Source organism: Dioscorea cayenensis, chromosome 21, assembly GCF_009730915.1.
Source record: "Dioscorea cayenensis subsp. rotundata cultivar TDr96_F1 chromosome 21, TDr96_F1_v2_PseudoChromosome.rev07_lg8_w22 25.fasta, whole genome shotgun sequence".
NCBI lineage: Eukaryota > Viridiplantae > Streptophyta > Magnoliopsida > Dioscoreales > Dioscoreaceae > Dioscorea > Dioscorea cayenensis.
The window spans coordinates 3,499,126-3,521,065 of record NC_052491.1 but is presented as its reverse complement, the minus strand read 5'-3'; the positions used below and the strand labels follow the sequence as shown (position 1 = coordinate 3,521,065).

Here is a 21,940-nt window from a genome sequence, read left to right as displayed (position 1 = left end):
CTGTGAAGGACACTGAAGATATATGAGATGCATATAGGGTTTCTTTTATGTTGACTTCGGCAAAGTATGCTTGATACTCCTCAAGATTTTGAAGGTCATGTATTAAAGACTCCCTAACTTCAGCTGACATCATCAATGCATCGTACATACTTAGGAGTGCTGGGGACCTTCTTCAAATGTGCCAAAATGTTTTAATTTAGCTTTTTCGAGGGTTTTTTTAGGGAAAAACATTATCTTCTTTAATTATCTTCCCTTTATCTCGGTTATTTGAATTGGGAGCCTGTCTTGGTTGGAGTGTCTTCCAAATTCCGAGCTGCATCTGATGTACATGTTGTGGTACCTCATCTTCTTCATCAGGGAAGTTCAGCTCATCTTCTGAAACATCATGAGCGACTATGGCATAACATTCACCTCTTTCTTCAAAGTAGTCTTTTAGGAGTGTCAAATTCCCCGGAGAAACCTGTTCTTGCAACCATTTTTGGAGAGCTTGACATTCTTCTATGGTGTGTCCTACAAGCCGGTGATATTGGCAGTAGTTTGGATGACTATCAAGATGCATCAGGCGCCGCCTTTTGGGTTTAGGCAAATCCAATCCGTTTTCTATGGCTTGATCAAAGAGCTCTTTCCTTTTATCTTTTTTGATAAATCTTTCTTTAGCATTTGTTGCTTTGGCAGGGGCTGGAGAATCCACAACCTCTGAGACAAAATTTTGTCCCGATGATTTTGGAGGGTATGTCACCCTTTGAATGAAAGCAGGGATGTCTTCAACAGGCATAACTTTCCTCAAAACCTTATATTTTGGCGCCTTCAGGGTGTAATATGGTTCTTTGGACTTTACTTGTGGGTAGGGCTCCAAGAGCTTGCCGTTCGCCTTCTTTACTCTCTCCCTAAATGTTATCTTCTTTTTTTGCTTCTTGCTGACATAGGGCAGGCCGTAACGGTCATATGATTCTTCTCAGAGAAGCTATCATATTCATCATTATCATCATCTTCTGGGTTATATAGAGGTTCCCCTCCTGAAATAACCCTGCAAGTCTCCACTTGCACATCTTCTTCAGTTTTAATTTTCTCAGTTAATTCCCTAAGTAAACTCTTCGACTTCTTTGGGAAAATAATCTTTGAGGGTAATCAGAATTCTTTCCTTCTGCTCATATTCTTCAAGGGTCTCTATATACTCCTCAATAAAGGATTTCTTGCGCTTTGATTGTTCGCGCTTTTGCTTTCTTTTCTTGTTCGTCTTTTATTGTTTTGTCTGGTGACCTTTATGAGGTTGCTGAGAGCGTTTCCAAATGATCCCTAGCAGTTCAGGCAACTTCTTCAACATCTTCATTGATCTTTTGGATATAAATACTTCCCATAGCTCTTCTGGAACAGCACAAGGTTTGTCATCCTCTGTCGATATAAATATTACTTTATTACCAACCACTGTGACTTCCCTTTGAGATGACTCCTCTGAGTTTAGGGCAGTCACATAGCGTATATGTTCAACTGGTTGCTCGGACAAAACATTCTTTGAGAGTGTGATTTTGCCCTCTTGGTATTGTCGCTCGACACAGTCCTTGAAAACATAACAATCTTCTTTTGTATGTCCCAACACTCTATGATATGGACAGTAACTGGGATGATCTGTCTTGCTTTGCTCTTCAGGTCTTTTGCATTTAGGGAGCTGCAGACCTTCTCTCACAGCATCTTTGAAGATTTTATGTACTTTATCTCTTCTGAAGGAATACTTCTTATTCATCCTATCCTTCAAAGAAGGAAGAGGTCTTGACTCATGGTAAGCACTACCTAAGTTAGGTGCCTTAGCTTGTTCTGGCTTATGGGGCTTCGCCATGCTTTTCCCTTTCTCAAAATTGAAGGTTGTAGCAGTATACTTAATGCCTTCTGTCTTCTTGGTTTTGTCTCTATCATTCCTTGAGGTGGTATGGAAATTGGACAACACCTTCCGGTTGGTCCTTTCCAATTTTTTAGCCTGTGAGATTAAGCCTTAGAATGTAGTGATGCCAGATGTACTTAGGAAAGGTGACATCCAACTATCAATGTTTCCGAGCAGTAAACCCACTGCCTGCTGCTGATCAAGTGGTTGTTCACATTTAATGCTCAAGTTCCTCCATCTTATAATGTAATCGACCACTTTATCATCTTTATTTTGACGAGTATCTTCTAGATCAGCAATTGTGATTTTGTCACTTATGCCCTCAAACCGTACTCGAAATGCATCTTTTAACTGCTGCCATGTATGTATCGACTCAGGTTGCAGATTTCCATACCATTCAAATGCTACTTCTGCGAGACTTGCAGAGAACTGTCTGAGGAGGAGTGCCAGTTTCGCACTTGTATCTCCACAGGCCGTCACAAAATGAGCCAAATGTTGGTCAAGATTGCCAATCCCAGTAAATTGCTTGAATCTAGGAACATTATATCCCTTGGGGTAGGGCACCAGGTCATGGTAGCTGGGATAGGGTTTGTCTCCATCTGCCCTTGTCTTAATTCCTTTGGCTTGATTTAATTCAGCAACTACCATTCACTGTATCTATTCCCGGGTCATTACAACTGATTGTTCCTGAACGGGTACATAAGAGGTTAACTCATGTTCCATCGGCCTGAAAGTCTCCTTTGGATGAGGTTCTGGACTTCTCGACCTCTGCACATTCTCTGTGCGAAACTGTGGGGTTATTCCTTGCTGAACTGTCCTAAGGGCTTCTCTCGGCCGTCGGGTTGGACTCCTCGATCTTCCTACTTGTTCAGGTCGATTTTCCATGAGGATTTTAATTTGTTTCTGCATTTGTAACATTGACCCCATCAACATTGCCATGTTGTCATTGAGTCTTTGATATTCAGTATCACGGTGTCCCTTTTGAGGAACAAAGACAGGTTCATCCTCTTCATCTTCATTTAGCGGTTGTACTTCTTTGTGTTTCCTTGGTGTTTTCTTAGTACATGGAGCAGTGGAAGGTTAGTCCCTATCCCTTGCTCCTCATGTGGTGGCACATGACTGGAACCTTCTTCTCCATTTAGGGAGTCTGCTGCTCTTCTACGGGATCTTGTAATAGGTCCTAGTTGTTCTTGTCTGGGTGGAGGATCTCCTCTTGCTTCAGTAACTATCCGACAAGTTTGTACTCCCATATCTGCATCAGACATTTCTTCATCTTTCATTTTCCTCTTCCATTGAAATTTACAGCGGGAAACCTTGGGTTGATTTGTTGCAGGGGTTAAACGGTCAAACACCGTCTTCTGCGCTGTTGAAATCAATTGCTTCTTCTTTTGATAAAATTCTTTTGGTCTTATCTTCTCTGACTGCAGTTTCCTTGATGCTGTGTAAGTCTTGTACAGGTTCTGACCAAACAAATTCTTGTGATAGGATTTTAGAGGTCTACCAACCTTGTTTTCACTAAGTTGGGGACGCAGGTCTGTAGTATTTGCGTTCTTGACCAGGTTAAGAGGTTCAAATGAGTTGTTGAAGGTACTCATTTGATTATTTTTGTGTCCTTGGAATGACACAAAATCCAACATTTGTTTTGGAATTTTGACTTTCCTTTGTGTGAGCCTTGAAAACACACTTTTCTTCTTTGGTGTGTCTTTTTATCAGATGAATGGAAAATTCCACATTCCCGTTCCTTTGCTGTAATGGTAGAGGTGGGTTCATCATCATCGCCAATCATAGAAATTACCCTTTTAGGGTGGGATAGCCTCTCAAATGTAGATACTCTTGGTGACGCTCTGACAGCAACATCCTCGCCAGTTGCAGGAACAACCACATTGGGGCGACGACCTTTAGATGGAAGTCGCGGGACAGTCAGGTTCTCCTCTGAAGATACGGATCTCCTTACGAATTGCACTGACTCAGATATCGTGCCAGAGGTCAGTTCAGCTCCTGCAGCTTTAGTGTTGAATGTGCGATTGGGCAATTGAACTTCAGTTCCTTCGCCAAGGAAAATCGTCAGTTTCGGGCTTCCAGATATAGTTGAGATCTATGTGCCATTTCTTCTTCTTTTCCTACAAAACAAAAAGAAACATTATTAGATTTCTTTCACAGAATATAGGAACAACGCCTTTACTTGTACTTTTGCCTCAAAGATGGGAGGAGAAAATGGTCCCACCGGGCGTGCCAGAATTTCTGGGATCGAAATACGCACCCGACATCATGAAAAAGACACCAGACGATATATCGAAACACAAATATCATTTTTTTTGTTTTGTGGGTTCTATTTCTAATAGAGGCAAGCCTCTATTATTAATTACCCCAGATTAAAATCTTAGGAACCTCCGATTAAGGGCAAAAGTACAAGTAAAAGCAAAAGGATTTGGGAATTATAAATCTTGTTATTTATTTATATAAACATATGTATTACATCACTTATATATATACATATATTTTATATCATTGCCGCTGTCAGTACCTCGCCGCTGCGTTGCCTGCCTTGTTGCCGCCTTAAGATATGTATCTCATTAAAAAAAAAAATTTCTTAGATGTCACCGTTGCCTCAAAATGAGCCTTCTTGTAGTATTGTGGTTGTCTCGGAATGAGCCTTCTTGCCGTATTATAGCTGTCTCGAAATGATTATTTGTTTTTTGTCATTTCTTTGGATATTTTGATTCATAAGTTTTTACCGGACAAAGATCCCAGGAATATAATCACTACATTCTCATAGCTTTCGGTGAGAGAGAAAAAAAAATGTTTACTCCATTTGTAAGTTTTCTATCTTGTTTCATCACTGATATGTTCTGAGTGGACTATTCTTTGTTTGTTATGAATCAAGTCACATCCTCTCGTTTTCTATTCTGAAAGAAAAGAGGAGGCGCTTTATTTCTCATGCAAGTACAAGAGTGAGAAGTTTCCACCTTAGCACCAAGAGGCCACACTTAGCTTCTCTGTGGGTTCTTCACCTTATATGGATCCTTCAGGCTATGATCTTCATAATACTTCTTTTTTTAGCACTATATTTCTCTCCTAGAAAGGAGCATTTCTCTCTACTTGGTTAGTGCCTTTAGTAGATTTTGCCGGTGTTAACCATCCAAAGAAAAAGGAATATTCGGCTAAGGAGACTAGTATTCGGGCAAAACTTCAAATGGTCATCATGTAATCAAACAAGTATGTCCGGATTTGTTTCGGAAGCAACTTTACTACACAGATAAAATCTTGTGTATTAGGTTATCCTTTCTTGTTTCATTCTCAATCCCTTGGATGTTCAATGATTTTTTTTATTAATTTCCCAGCCAATTATTTCAATGTGTCAAACTAAAACTGGAATTTGGTGGTCATTTGTATGTGTGGGACCTACCCTCTTTTTTTCAAATGATACCCGTGAGGATTTTTTTAATATAAATTTGAATTTATTTTTTATTATTATTATTATTTTATGTCAATATGTATGCATGCTTCTCATTTTTTTAATTATTTTTTTAATATATATATATATTATGTCACGCATGCACGCCCTTTTTTTTATTAATATGCTTCTCAAAATTTTTTATATCATGCACATAATCATGCATATAACCAATTATATATATATATATATATATACGAAGAGATCTCAGTGGCCTGATTTATTATTTCATGCTTCTCATTTTTTTTAATTATTATTATTATTTTAATTTTTTTTATTTCTTTATTTTCATGCACATATGCATGCTTACTTTTTTTATTTTATATGCATGCATGCATACTCATTTTTTATTATTATTATTTTTATTTCCTTTCAATGCACGTGAGGATGCATGCTTACTTTTTTTATTTTATATGCATATATGCATGCATACTTCTCAATTTTTTTATATTGCATGTCCTTTATACATATTGGGTTTCCCATTTCTAATGGCCACCATGTCCTTTTTTTTGCATATTAAAAGGATGGCATATTCCAATTAATATGTTAAGGCTTTCATTGCTCTACTTGTTTAAATTGGTGACCAGAATCTTTAAAATATAAAAATCAGAAGCTTGATATTTGGAGAGGCTTTGAAATCAATTCTTTTACTTATTTTATTATTATTTCATTTTTTATGTCATGCACGCATGCATGCGTATAATGAATCCTTTTTTTATCATGCGCATATGCATGCTTATGAATGGGGCTGGCTCCAGATGTCATCACCAGCGAACCAGAGAAGCATACGACTCAGTTACCACCACAGAGGCAAAGGAGCACCAAGTGAAGAGTGGATTCCTTCTGGATATGATTATCAGCAAGGGTGCGGCCACCCTCTAATTGCTTCCCAGCGAAGGTGAGACACTGCGAGTTTGAAGAGATGCCTTCCTTGTCTTGCTTCGCCATGGCCGACATGGAGGAGATGATGGAAGCGCATGAAAGACTTGGCCTTTTTACGCACAGTGTGCCTCGATAGTGAATAACAATCCCCTTATATCGGATCGGGTTTCAACCCTTTGTGACAAAAGTTTGGACCCATTAACCTCATCAACTCTTTAACGGGTCGGATCATTTTTTTATTCCATGTCCAAACTCGTTAAAGTTGTATCTTTTTTTAGATAAGCTCTTAAGTTTAGTCATCTAACAACTGTTCATAGATATCAAGTTACTAATTGACAAATGAAGAGAGATCTCACTAAACACATCAAAGAGAAGAACACTGAATCCATATCAACATGCAGATCATGCTTTTATTGATTATAATTCCACAAATTCGGATAAAAGTTTTGGAGCCGATACAAATATATGTGTTGCTTCTATCTGCAGCATTATATGATACAAGAAACTTGCAAATACTGATAAGTTCATGAAAAGTGTATCCATAGGCTTGAGGCCAGTTGTATCATGCTATATATGACTCTGTGGGCTCCTTTCTTTCCACCCGGCCTTTAATTGGGATTGACCGGGTGAAAAGCATGGATCACAAATCAAAATTTATTTATTTTTTATATTTCAGATGATTATGGGTTCATGACTCCTATTAGGGGCAAGCCCCTAATATTAATTACCCCAGACAATGTCATGGGAACCTCCGATTAAGAAACAAGTGTGAATGAGAAGTAACTGAGTAAACATAATAATTTTTTTTTATATTTAATTTCAAAGATGCATGCGAATACATGATCATAGACAAGAATACAAAAGAAGAGAGCTATTCTCTAAGAGAGCTTAACAAGAGATTTTTGTTTTAGAAAGAACTATTTCTATCATGCTCTTCAAAATTTATTTTTTAGCTGGCGCTCTTAGCTCCTATACTGAAAGTGTGTCAGAAGATCCTTTTAGCTTTGTGGATGTAGCTCTCCTCGATTTCCTTTTTTTTATATGGGTTTGTGTCTTGAAACATAGCTTAGTCCAAGCTGTGGCCACTCTACATTTACGAGTTGTCTACTTGGTCACTTTTGCTTCTTTTATCGCTGAAGACTTTGGCTCTTTGCGCTTATAAAATCTCCAGCTCCTTGACTTGTGAAACTCCTCAAGTCTTTGGCTTCTTGGTGCCTTAAAACTTTAGAGTTGCATTTGTCATTTACATGATGCATTTAGGTCTTAGCTCTTCAATGCTTTTGAGCCTTGACCATTTGATTTTTTTTTTAAGTCGTGACCTTTAACATGGTTAGGTCATTAACTTAATAATTTTGACTTGATTTTAAAATGGACCTCATACTCATTTTTTTTTTGAAAGAGACCTCATAATGGGCTTATGAAGATCTTTGCCAACTCAACTTTTTCAATGAGTGTTGATGAGAAACATTTTCTTTTTGTGAAAATTTTCATTCCTTTTTTTTTATTCATCATCATTTTTTCTATGTGAAATTTTCATTTTTACTCTTCCTTTCATTTCAAGAAAAAGATTTGCACCTTCCATTGCACCTCTTTTCAATCCAACGGGTGTCGAAAGACCTACAAGTGAGCTTAAAGAAATCTTTGTCAACTTTTCTCTTTTTTTTATGAGTGTTGATGAGAGATATTTTTTTGTGAACTTTTCATTTTTTTCTTCTTCTTTTTTTTTTTACTTCAAGGAATTTTTTATTCTTTTTTTCATTTCAATTTTTTTTACTCAAATGAGTGTCAAAAGACATCAAAGTGAGCTTTGAGGAGAAGGTTTGATTTTTTTTATGAAAAATTTCTCTCGACCTCAAGAGTGTCAAGACTTCAAGGTGGAATGAGAGAAATTTATAGATAATTTCTCGTTACCTCAAGGAAGTCAAGACTTCAAGGTGGAATTAGAGAAATTATGAAAAATTTCTCGTTACCCCAAGAAAGCCAAGGCTTCAAGGTGGAATGAGAGAAATCATGAAAAATTTCTCGTTACCCCAAGAAAAGCCAAAGCTTCAAGGTGGAATGAGAGAAATCATGAAAAATTTCTCGTTACCCCAAGAAAAGCCAAAGCTTCAAGGTGGAATGAGAGAAATCATGAAAAATTTCTCGTTACCCCAAGAAAAGCCAAAGTTTCAAGGTGGAATGAGAAAAATCATGAAAAGTAGAGCCTTGCAATACTTTGAATTGATGAACACAACAATAATAAAAAAAAAGAAACCAAGCCCATGAATCTGCATCTTTAGTATGACCCCATGTATTCAAGAGCCCTACCCAATCTACCTAGACTGAAAAGTAGAGCAACAACTTGAGCATGTATACGGTGGTCTGGTACGAACCCTCCGGCTTCCATTGCCTTTTAAAACCTCATCACAATCTCCCAACTTCCTCACACTGGCCAGTGATTTAAGAACTCTACTAAAAACTGATGCTTTTCTAGAGTGACCTGCCTTCTCATTATAAGTCCTGACAGCTCTAGATATCAAACCCATATCTAACTCTTTACTAACAGCAATTTTCTTAAGAAAGAGCAACAAATCACTATCCTAAGGCTTCTCTGAACCATGCATTGCAAACTCAAACAACTCTACAGCTTCTACAATCATCTTCCTCTTGTAAAACCTATCAGAAACCTTCACATACGTTTTCTTTTCCATCCCAAATCCTTCATTAGCCAATTTCTTTTTTTTTCCTTTGGAGCACCTAAAATTCATCGATGCAATCCTCTCTACCACAAACCCTTGCCAGTGCATTGTAAACAGAACCATCCACTCTAACTGATGGCTTCTTCTCAGTCCATCGGAAGAATATTAAAGCGATTTTTGCTTCTCCAAAACCCAATCAAACACTTTCTTTTTGCTTCTCCGAAACCCAATCAAACACTTTCCAAGCAATCTTCGGCCGATCTTCCACACTCCGAAGGACCAAATTTAGCTTCTTGTTATCAAGCGAGAGCTTTGCAGCCATCAAACTCTGTCTCGATCTCACCAGAACCGATCGGCTTTGAAAAGATCTCCACCGCAAGTGCTTGATGATCCCGGCCATTACAATCCGATGTCGAACCCGAAGAGAAAAAAAATGAAAACCTAGAGTTTAGAAACAGGAGATAACCAGAAGGCTGTAGTGGCCGCTGGCCGGATGATCAATGTCGCTGAAGGAATTGGACTTCTGGAGCTGGTTGGGTACAAGGGCGGTGACGGAGCTGCGGGTCATGACGGAGAACTCGGCACAGCCGGGAAAGTAGACTGCTGAGACCAGGGAACAAAAACTAATTCTCAAGGTATTTGATGAAATGGGAGAGAGAGAAAGAGAGCATGAACGAGAGAGAGAGAAGAGAACTCAAGCTCATGCATGCACGTGCATGTATTTCTCCTTTAAAAGAAATTATATGCTTTTTCTTAGAGGGAGAGAAAACATGTTCATGCATTTAAATTGTTAAGAAACATCAACGTACATGCATGCATTAGTTATGAAAGAAAATCATGGGCATGTGGGACCGTTGCATTATTCCCTTTTTAATGCATGATAGAAGCATCATGGTATGAAATATGCATGGCATGCACTCAATTTCACAAAAACATCATCAAAGGGTGGGGCCCGGTGCATGTGGAGGCATGGGGAATCATGTTCTTCATGGAAAAATAGAATTTATTATTATTGCATCTATTTTTTTTATTTTTTATTTTGCAAGAAAAAAATACATGACTCTCTCTGCGGATCAACCTTTTTCCGATCTCCTTGCCCTCTCTTTCTCTTTCTTCCTTCTCACCTTCCTCCAACAATTCTATCTGTCTTTTTTTCTAGTCTCCTCCCTTTTCTTTCTGTTTTTTTTTTCTTTCGTCTCTCCTTGGTCTCTGCTCCTCTCTCTCTTTTTTTTTCCTTGTCCTTTTTAAATCCCTCTTTTTGTTATCCCCGAAATCCTCAACACCTCCAAAGAATCTCCAACTTCCGGGAGATTTTTTTAAAAAAATTTGAATTCAAAATTTCCAATCTTATCTATAATCTCCTCCTTTTTATATATTTATTGTTTTATTTTATTTTATTTTATTTTGAATTTCCCTCCTTTTTTATTATTATATATATATATATATATATATATTTTAAATTTCAAACGAATATATATATATATATATATGCGTATATATCTTCAAATATATAAATATATATATATATATATATTCTCTTTCCTCTTCCTTTCTTGTTCTTTTTTTTTCTCTTTTTTTTTCACATTTGTTCCCCCAAAAATCCTCAATCACGTGAGAATTTTTTTTTCAAAATTTAAATTCAAAATTTTTTTTTAATTCTTATCACTTCTTCTTTTTTTTTTAATTAAAAATTTTTTTAAAAACTTCAAACTCCCTCTCTTTCTCTCTCTTTTTATTCATTTTTTTCATTTTTTTTAAAATATCTTATTATTATTATTTATTTTAATAATAAATTCCTAATGGAATTAGGAATTAAAAGAAAACCGTATAAACAGACTCCAAGGTCCCAAGAACATGACTTTCCATATAAGATCTTCAAAACCCCATTCTTTTTCTCCAATCAAGCTCACCGCAATTTTGAAGATCATTATCAGCTCTCTTTTGGCCTGTCATCTGCTCTACATTAACCATAGCAGAACTATAAGCTTTTCTTAGCTTATCTCCAACAGTTCTCTTTATTTCATGACTCCAAGTCCCTTCTTCAGTTAACAATGGATGTTTCATTGCTTAAAGCATTTTTTTTTGGCGACAAACAAAGGTTTTCTAGGGCTTTGTGAATAAGTTATCATAGATGGCAAGCCACATAAACCACTCAAATAATGCATCTCTGTCAAACGATGTTCTTATGGTTCTTATGCATTTGGACAAGAAGATGCAGCAAGGGGAAAAAAAACATGCACGTAGATGAGCAAAAGCTCAAAAACAATGATCAAATGGTAGTGTTTGAAGGCCAAATACATGAGCATCAACCAGTCCTCAGGATGATATGAACACCACTGTCAGTGTCCACAATGTCACTTATCTCTCCAACTTTCAGAGAAAAGGTGGCGTCATCGAAAGGCTTCTGCATCTGCCCTCGTCCCAAAGCGCCTAGATCACCGCCGCTCTTGGCAGAACTGCAGTGGGAGTGACGAGATGCGACCTCTTCAAAGTGGGTCCTTCCAGAGGTGATGTTGTCGTGGAGGGAGCAGAGCTCTGGGATGGCGACGTCCAGAGTGGTGGCGCTAATGATCCGACAATCGGGGTCCTTCCATGAGGTCTTGCGCTGCGAGCCTTCGTGCTTTATCAGGATGAGGGATGCCCACACTTGTTGCTCTGATGCCATCATTGCTCCGAGAGAGAGAGAGAGAGAGAGAGAGAGAGAGAGAGAGAGAGGGATAGCACGAGCTCTCGAAAATGGAGTAGAAAGAGAGCACGAGGGAAAAGGAATATATGCTTTTTTTTATGAATCTTCGCTTTTTTTTTTTGCCTCTTCTAGTCGTCTTTTTTTTTCTTTTCTCTTTTTTTTTCTTCAAACCTTCTTTTTATTTATTTTTATTATTTTTTGGGACCGGTCCTTTCTTCATAGAAGAGCACCGCGGTGCATTGGGGATTCCAAGAATCGAGTCCAGCTTCTCAAATGCGGATTTTGTCCAGATGATGAAGCAGTCGAGATGTCCTCCATGCGCGAGCTTCAGCAGATCGAGGCGCTCAACGCTAGCAATATCAATGCCAGCGATGTTATGGAAGGTTTTGACGATCTTGGAACCCTCGGTGCTATACATGACGAGAGGGTCTTTGCGGTAACATAGTGGCGACAACAATCATTAGCAGCTAGTAGTAACATCTGTCGAACGACATGCTTGGCGGCATTATTTCAGCCACTCAAGCATGCCCCGGCGGTAAACAGCGGCAACGGTGACGAGCGGCGGCGATCTCCTTCTTTTATATATATCTACCGTAGTCCATGGGAGGAGATAAAATACCTTATAGCTTTTTTCAGATTTTTTTTCTTCTTTTTTTTAGTCCCCCTGAATTTCTCCGCTCCTCCTTCCCTTTTTTCTTCTCTTTTTTCAGATTTTTTTTATATATATGTGTTTTATATATATCCTAAGAATCACAACGAATAATACCCAACTTTTAAATTTCGATTAATTTCGAATTTCCAATTTAAATTTTAATTAATTTCAAATTTCAAATTTGAAAATTTAATTTTTTTTGTTTTTAATTTAGTTTATTTATTATTATTATTTTTTAAACTTATTTATTATTATTATTTTTATTATTTTTTATTGTTATTATTTTTTTATTATTATCTTTTTTTCTTCTCTGAATATTTTTTTCTCTGACTTTCTTTTTTCTTCTCTCAATTTTTTTTGAATCCCTCTTTCTTTCCTCAATTCTTCTCTTCTCTTTCTAAAATAAATTTTTTTTTCATCCTTATCTTAACCCCAAAACCCCCTAATCCCTTATCCTAATCCCAACTTCCCATGAGATCACAACGAGTAGGTAGGATCGGATTTTGATTTATATATATTCCTATTTATTTATTATTATTTTTTAAAATAATTTCAAATTTCAAATATCAAGTTTTAATTTTTTAATTTATTTATTATTTTAATTTATTATTATTATTATTATTATTTATTTTTATATTATTATTCACTTAACTTAATTTGCCTCGGGATGTGTGTTTAAGTGCTTCAAGATTTGTACTTCCTAAATTGCCTCAAGATCCGTTCATCGCCTCGGGAGCTGCATTGGGATTATCTTAAGATTTGAGATTGCTTCGAGATATGTGTTCTCGAGGGCAATCTCGTAATTTGCATTTTGCCTTGAGATATGTTCTCAAGGGTTATTTTGTAATTTGCATTTTGCATTTGCCTTGGAATTTGCATTCTAGTCCAAGCAACCAAATAATCAATTAAGATTAAGATTAGGATGTTTAAATTTAATTCTAAACATATCCATGGTTTAAATTTTACTTAACTTAGGATTTGAGTTCGATTAGGACATATGTCACATTATTTATATATAAACAACCCCTAATCCAATACGATTGTTGATACGAAATTTCTTCTCACCAAATCCTCTTACAATTGTGCTACAAGAAGGGAACTCTCTAATTAGGGCCGAAACACAAACTAGGTCCAACTCTAATGTTGGAGCGGTACAGAATACCCGATGGTCAGGGTGTATTTGTACATGGATCCCTTCCAAGCTATGTGTGTCTAGTACAAGGGCGATGATCATGCAATCTAATATAATTTACAAATTGATATATAGAGTTCCCATGCATATAAATACATCAAAGTACACCAAGCATAAATCACAAACCCACCAAAATGCAATTAAATAGATCAAAGCATCCAACTACTCAAGTTCACCTTCTTCATGGGCGTAAAGGAGATTGTTATTGTCTCTGGAATTCGCCAAAAAAATCCATGAAGTGCTACAATAAAATACTACAGTAAGATTCAGGTTCACGGGCTTCTTCACAGCCATCAACGAAACCCGAGGCTTTGCCTTTTATCAAGTTCTTCATACTATGGCAACTGCTACCTTGCTGCTATAGTATCTAGGGCTCTAAAACATCATTTTCGGTGTCGTTTTCCTTCTCTTTTGTGTTGTTAAGTTCACTTGGGCATCCTCAAGACCTGTAACATGAATAAGAGATTCAGCGTTGTCTTATCAATCTTGGGATCCTTTGAACCTCAACCTTCATACACCTATTCGAGGGAGTTAGTTTAGGAATTCTTTACCGTTAGTCTTTAGTCTTATGGTTCTATATTTATTTATATCTCTATTTGTGATCCATAATAACCCAATTTGAGGGAATTGTATGCCTACGTCCCTCGATTATTATTTATGAATGTTGATTGTTAAATCCAATAAATCTTTCTAGTTTATGTGATTCATTGCATGTTTCTTGAATGCTATTTGATGAGTGCATTTCATATCATATTCACTCACCCTCTTTCCATTCATTTACTTGTCTTTTTGCGTAATTTTATCCATTTGAGGTACTATGCTAGGTATATTTGCTCCATGTGCAGAAACCAGAAGCTCGAAGCAAATTGGAGTAAATTCGGAGAGTAATCGAGCAGAAGAATCAAGATTCTGCTAAGTTTCAAGACTAACACATTCAACGCACACTCGTGCGCTGTTCCCCTGAATATCCTAGCCTGGACATGAACAAGAAAGTATTCAGCATGATCGTGCCATCAGGCCAAACACGTTCTCCGCATGACTGTGCATGTCCCATTAAAAATCTCAGCCTAGAGACAGTTTCTTTTAAACAGGAGAAGCACGATCTGGAAACTCCTCGCACGATCGTGCATAAGCAGGGCAGGGGCATGACATGATCGTGTCTCACCCCTTGAATATCCTAGGCCTGTTTCACTCAGAATCCTCAGTGAGGACACTGTCCTTGTACGATTGTGCGCAGACCATGTTGAGCCCGAAAATTGCCATATAACTCCAGATTTCTAAGGTTTTGAGATCATCTTTGTTCGGGGATTCTTTTCTCCACCGGGAGGACTTGGATGAGATCGAAGATCAGACTTCACTACACCATGAGGGGCTAACCATCCACGGTGCCTCGGGGTGTTGAACTACAATGTTTTGTATGCTTTGACTAATTGTTTTTAATGTCTAAAGAGTTTTTTGGATCCTAATGTTAAATCTTTTGTTGTATAACTTGATGTGTTTGATTTGCATAAATCCTTTGGTAAACCTTTTTGTATGGATGACCATAGTTGTGATTACTTATTGTGATTGGAAAACTCAATGTGTTTGAGATGCACAGTTACCCAAGTAGACCTTGGTGTATTTGAGAACCATAGATGCAAGATTGCTTTTGAGCATACACTTGAACCTTATAGGATGTACCTGGTAGGCATTAGAAACAATTCAGCATACTATAACTTGTAGGGATCACCTCGGAGCATTTCTCTCTTATTATCGAATACTCAACCCAAGTCTACCCATTCCTTTCCTCCATTCTCTTTAGTTTTTGTTTTGTTCTTGGTTAAACCAACCCAATCATTGTTTAACTAGAGATCAAAGGAAAACCGAGTATGACTTCCAGTCCCTATGGTTCAACAACCCTACCCCTCGCGGGGCACCACTTTCTAGATTAGGGATCTATGATTGCCCTTTAGACTTAGGGTTTGATTTGTCCCTTTTAGACCAATTCTTGTACTTAAGGCAAAACATAGGAGGGTGAAATAGGAAGAGATTCCATCTTAAATTTCTCTATATTTAGACCTGGTTGCTAAGAGATTGAGATTAGTAGGCCGTTGAAGTCCCCTAGTCCAATAGTAGAATATGATTGTCATACTCAACGTCTATCATAAGTAATAATCAAGATAACTCCTTTCAAGTATGCTTAACAATTCTCCAATTGTATTGTTTAATAACTTGTAAAAGTAAACTAAAGAAAGAACATAAACATTTAGGCTATTGATCAAGTGAAAAGGAAGTAATATGAGCCTCTCGTCATTTCCGGGGAAATACGACTCTCGTGCTCACCCATGAGGTATTACTTGATGACACGGACACTTGTGGTATTCACAGAGTCATTGTAATATTAATTGCATATTAAGATTCATATTTTCACACACATTAGAGGTTTGTTACTGTGGGTGTTATGATGTTGAAAAGCATATTTTATTGTTAATTGTTATTGTAATAGGTATGACAATGTCGCTGCTAAGGTTGTTGTGATGTCGAAAAATATTAGAGAATTTTTTTTTTGTAATTTTTTGTTCATGTTGTCAATTGTTGCTATGGTTATTGAGATGTTGAAAATGTTTAATGTTGTTATTATTAATAGTTATGACAATGTTTTTGTTATGATTGTCGTGAAGTTGAAAAATATTGTTATTCTTGTACTTATGTTTGTTGTAATTTTATTCTTATTTTTCTTATTCCTAAACGACAACAACAACAACAACAACAACAAAAATAATAAGTAATTATTGTTATTGTTGTTGTTGATGTTGTTGTTGTGAAAAAATCTTTTTCAGAATTGTACATCCAAACCACTTAACAAATATAAAAGTACTTTTGCATCAACATATCCAAACACAAAATACAAAAAAACGCTTAACTTACTCTGAAAAACACTTTTTTCAGAAATCCTACCAAATTGGAAAAAAACTTTTAAAAGCCAATCCAAACAAGACCTTAACCTACTCTGGAAAACATTCTTTTAAAAATCAGTCCAGATAATGCCTTAATAAAGCCAATAGTGTTGGGCTCAACTTAAGTTAAGTTGATTGGAACTATCAATTTTGGGCTCCCCATGAGCATATTTGCCTAAACCATTGACATTGGTGTGAGTGAGAATAGGCAAAATGGACTCAATATTGGCTAGTAGGGCCAGAATTGCTATTGGAGTATTTGATTGGACCGAAATGGGTTGCATTGTGTTGCTTACACTCGAGTCAAGTATCAAGTCTAATTGGAGTAGTTAGGCGAAGTCTATTTCATCTTTGAATGTGAGTCAAACTTGGTTGGGAGCAACATGAGTGTTATTCGGTAGCTCGATTGAGAATGCTGGAGCATCGCCGCAAGACTTCACAGCTTGCCCTTTGTATTTATTTAGGGATCTCATGGGTATAGTGGCCATCTAGATGTGAAGCATGGGAGGCGAGCACCTGCACCATGCTTGCATCTTGGCTACATAAGTATCTGGTATCGTATGGCGTTGGCCATAAGATCCGGAGCACAAGAATCATCAAAGGAGAACATAGAATCTATGCATGCCAGCATTGAGGTCCACTTCATGGAGGAGTGAGACACCACTTCCGAGCCTCACTAGCTCATCAAGAACACCAATAGGAGGTACTTGCTGCGAGAGATGGAAACTAGCTCACTAACTTAACCGATGATGGTAACCAACGTCAGCCAGCTCAAATGAAGTAGCACAAGGTTCTAGATCAATGTACATACACTGAGTGAATAATTAAAACTCTAAGTTTTAACTATTACGTCGACCAATGACAAGATCCCCTTGCGTATATCCCGCAAGTGCACGGGTTTGTCGAAGTAATAATCCCGGGTGAGCGGGGTTGAATCCACAGGGAGTAGGGAGTAAAGACACTTAATTCGACTCTTAGCTATGTGAAAGATCAATGATAAGGAGTGTGATAATGATTCAACTCTCAACAATTAAAAGCAATAAGTAAGAGAGCAAAAAGTAAGGAGGAGGTAAGGTAATCGATAAAGATGGGGTACTCGGATGATGCTTCACCTAGGATAATCGCTTCAAGTGCAAGAACTCTCTATTATGCTTCCTAATCAATGCAATGGTGAGTCGTGGAAATCCTTACATACATAGTCCCAAATCTAAGGTCAACAATGCCTAACTCTATTCATGTCCCGGAGGAGAGATTAAATAACCTCTCAACCTCGCACTCGAATAAAGTTGCAATGAGCTCTAGGGATTCCAGGTGATAAATCTCTTCCTAATTAGACCTAACCCTTTGGTCCAGGCGGAAGGTCCCTAACCACAATTAAGCCCTAGATACTAAGATCCCCTCAACGCTTCACTCCGTTGCACGCGCAACTAAGCCCCAGCGGAGATTCATTCCTTAGACCATTCACTCTATTATGGCCGCAAAGAACTAGAGGAACGGAGGGAGAATCTATCACGTCGGAGGGGAAAGGGGATGCTCCTGTACCTCTCGACTCACCCTCTCAACCCTCTCCAACCTAGCTTTGTCTAACGTTCGCGGTGTGTCACTCACTCACAAGGTTACCAACAAGAACTCTCAACCCTAGTGTCACTCTAGGGGAAATGTTCATACAATCAAGCATTCAAGGTTGGAACTCACAATAAACATCAATTTATTGAAAGCATAATAAAGAAGTTCAAAGAAACGAATACATCCTAGGGTTCACAATCACCCAAGTACCCACTAGGGGTTTAGCTCTCCATGGAGCTAAGTACAATCAAAGAAATCGAATGTAAAAGCAATCAATCCATAAAGAAACCCCCTCGATGGTCGTGTCGATGGTCTTGTGGAGAGTCCTCTACTCGTCGCAAGGGATCCTTTGTCCGGCCTAGGATACACCTCGCCGGATCGATGCAATCAATAACCTTCTTCCAAACAATGTGCGATGTCAGAGCCGTAGAACCTCTCCAAAACCAATACCGCTCAAAACCCTAACCGAAGCCCTCTCTCAAGTTGGGGAAAAGATGGAGAAAAGAATACCAAAATCGGGGCTGAATCGGCTTTACATAGGGCTGGAATCGGGCAACTCCACGGGTGTGACGCTGCACGCGCCCGTGCAGAATTTCCACACGGGTGTGGATAATTTCCACACGCCAGTGTGGATTCTCTGTTTCTCTGATTACTCGGCCGGCTGTGAATTGTTTTTAATGGTTGGGCCTAATTGTTTTTAATCGACGACCCTACTTTTCGCCAACTTACATTAGAGGTGTTGAGCACATTTGAGGTGAAACAAGATGAAAGGAGTGTTATTACTAGAAGACAAGGTGCCATTAGATTCCAAGCTTTTGGAAGAACTCATGAAATGAATCACATGGAATTTGAAAAATACTTGGGGATTTATGATGATGAATTCATTAGCATGTCGCTGCTTAATCGACTCCGCATTGATTATCCACTAGGCATGAGTAGAAGCCAGTATTGGAATTCCTTAGCGCCTAGTGACAACAAAAATACGCAGAAGGCTACTCGTTTGGTGAACCCAATTCACAAATACATTCATGCTCTCATTACACGTTCTATCGGGGGTCGGAAGGATAGCACTGGGGTGGTTATACAGTCTGACTTGTTCGCCATATATGGCATTCTGGAGCAGCACCCTATCCATCTTGGGCAACATTTAGCGAAGCATTCATTCATCAGGGTCAGTGTGTTCGTCTAGGATCCATCTTCGTAGGACCCTACATCACTAGATTGATTCGCGGTATGAATTTGTTGAACTGCACTCAAGGCATGACTATAGTTGGGGATCTTGGAGCGCCTATCTTGCGAGCAATTGGGTTATTATAGAAGAAAAGTGGCACGCACAGACTTGCTCCACATTTGACCACGTGAGAATCCAATCAATGCGAACAAGATGAGTCCTAGTCTGAATCCGATGGTGCACCTGCTCATGCTACCCCTAGCACTTCCTTTCCATCCAACTTTTACTCTCGGTTCACGGTTATGGAGGATGACATTCAGGCTATCCGTCACGAGCAGCGCGAGATGCGAGGACAGATTTACCAGGTTTTAGAGGGTCAGCGCCAGCTCACAGAGCATTTCCATCAGTTCGTCATCTCCTGCCATGGATCATCCTCACAGACCACTATTGCTTCCTGCTCCATCGCGACGCCATCTACAGCACCTTTTGATGATTTCTTTCACTTCTGAGCATGAACACTTGTTTTATTTTTGCAGCTTGTTTCTTTTCTTTACTTTTTGCATGTGTGTTTGTTTGATTTTAATAAGTTGGGGAGGGGATGCCCTACCAACCTTGTGTAAGACCTTCTTTATTTTATCTAGCTTGTGTGTTTGATTGACTTCACCCTAGTATTAAAATTTTGCAATTTAAAATTTTGTTTGGAATAATGATGCCCCTTTATGCCTTGTAGGACATTAAGGGAGCTTGGTGTGCCTCTCCACATTTCATGGAAGCCGGACGTGACATGAACAACGTGCAATACATTTATGATAAGTGGCTAAATGTATTACCTTCGGCTTAATGTATTTCCCTATATCAGGAATGAAAACCAATTCCATAAGCATTAACAGTAAAATCATTTTAACATCACATATAGTTTCACAAATCATTCAAAGTGAAGCCATACGTAACCATTAAAATAAATGCATGAAATGAATAATTAAATCATATATACATGTATTTTCCACAGTTTGAAACTATGTATTATACAAAACCAAATGTACTAATACAATTTATATAACATAACAAACTACAAATAAATATAAGTATATAAATTATTAAACAGAAAATAATGAAATAATTTAACAATTACTTCAAAATAGTAGTCATTAAGCACTTATTTCAAAATAGTAGCAATTAACTAATTATTTAAAAATAGTAGCCACTACCAACCCACTTGTTTCCTTTTGGTTTGCCGCTAGGCCTGGAACTCCCAAATAATTTTACATAAGTTCTTATTACTAATGGAGGAAGGAGAATTGTTAACATAAATAGCAAACATAAAACAGATGTTATAAATACCACCATGGAAAATGAAAATTTTGTTATTACATCAAGGTCATTGAATCTTTTTAAGAAGTATCCATTTTATACAAGAAAGGGCAAAATCCATAGTTGATGTGCATTGTCTACCATAGTTGTAATTGTATACTTGAGCATGTCCACCATGTAATCATACTAGCCATTTAGATAATGATTGATAAATCCATCTAGCTAGGGCACACATAGGGGAAGGGGTTTGAGTACATGCCTAGAGATGAGGTATACTGTTTCTAACCCTACGTTTAGGGTTTTTCCCGCTGTCCAAAGAGATATACCATGTAATCATTACTAGAGTCGATACATCTGTCAAGGGGAGTAGTTTGGAGCAATTCTCTATCATAATAATTCTCACCCAGTTTATTTACAGTCCTACATTTACTTTAGCCGAATCCTAGTTCAATTTCACTCTTCAACCTTTTTGTTCGAGCTAGATATTAGAAGAACAATGAGTACTAATAACTTACCAGTCCGTGTAAATTTGATTAACCGGCCCATTTAGGTACAATATGTGACTTGTACGACCAGTGCAATTGCGGATACGTAAGGAGCATATCAAACACGACTAGCATCGACCCTTTCTAGATGTCGTATATCTTAGAATCCTACCCCCTAGCTAGCAGTTAGCATGTGTTTCTGACTTCATTGTTCCCCAGGCGTAAATATGTGAACTGTCTCGTCGGCGGCTAGAGCACGCTTAGATTTTATGATTACTGATAAATGTCTAAATGTATGTATTTTATACTTATTATTATACTATTCATATACATTTTGATGAATCGATGCCCTTTTTGAGCTGCAGGAATTTGGCTGTTAACCTCACGGGCTCCACGCGCCAGCATGAAACCCGTAAGGCTCAGGTGGATAACATTAAAAAGGGGATCTAGGGCATCAAGAAGAGGTCTTTGGCCACAATTTCTCCACAATCATCACCTAGGGCTTCAAGGCAGAGGGAGAAGGCAAATCTAAGAGGCAAATCCAAGGGGAGAAGAGGAGTGCTGACAACGCCCCTTGCGTATGTCCCGCAAGTGCACGGGTTTGTCGAAGTAATAAATCCCAAATGAGTGGGTATCGTATCCATAGGGAGTAGGGAACAAAAACACTTATATTGTTTCTTAACGAAGCGAAAAGTGAATAATATATGTGTGACAAGATGTAATGTAACAAAAGTAAAAGAGACAAGAAAAAGAGCACAAGTAAAGTGGAGGTAAGGCAATCGATATAAATGGGGTACCCCGATATTGTTTCAAGTGCAAAACCCTCTATTAATGAGTCGTGGCGATACTTCACAACATGGTCCCAAATCTAAGGCCAACCATACCTAACTCTATACATGTCCCATAGGAGAAATTGAACAATCTCTGACCTCGCACTTGTATAGAATCGCAATTAGCTCTAGGGATTCTAAGTAATAAATCCTCTTCCTAGATGTAGACTTAACTCTTTCGTCCAGGTGGAAGGTCCCTCGTCACAATTAAGCCCTAGGTG

General features: G+C 38.0%; 1 protein-coding gene across 1 annotated transcript; it reads right to left on the bottom strand.

Annotated features, from left to right (window-relative positions):
* Positions 1-11,178: 11,178 nt before the first annotated feature.
* On the bottom strand, positions 11,179-11,558 carry LOC120252503 (peptidyl-prolyl cis-trans isomerase Pin1-like). Its single transcript, XM_039260675.1, has one exon. The coding sequence runs from the start codon at positions 11,556-11,558 to the stop codon at positions 11,196-11,198; it is 363 nt and encodes a 120-aa protein (XP_039116609.1). The 3' UTR covers positions 11,179-11,195.
* Between the last annotated feature and the right edge of the window lie 10,382 nt (positions 11,559-21,940).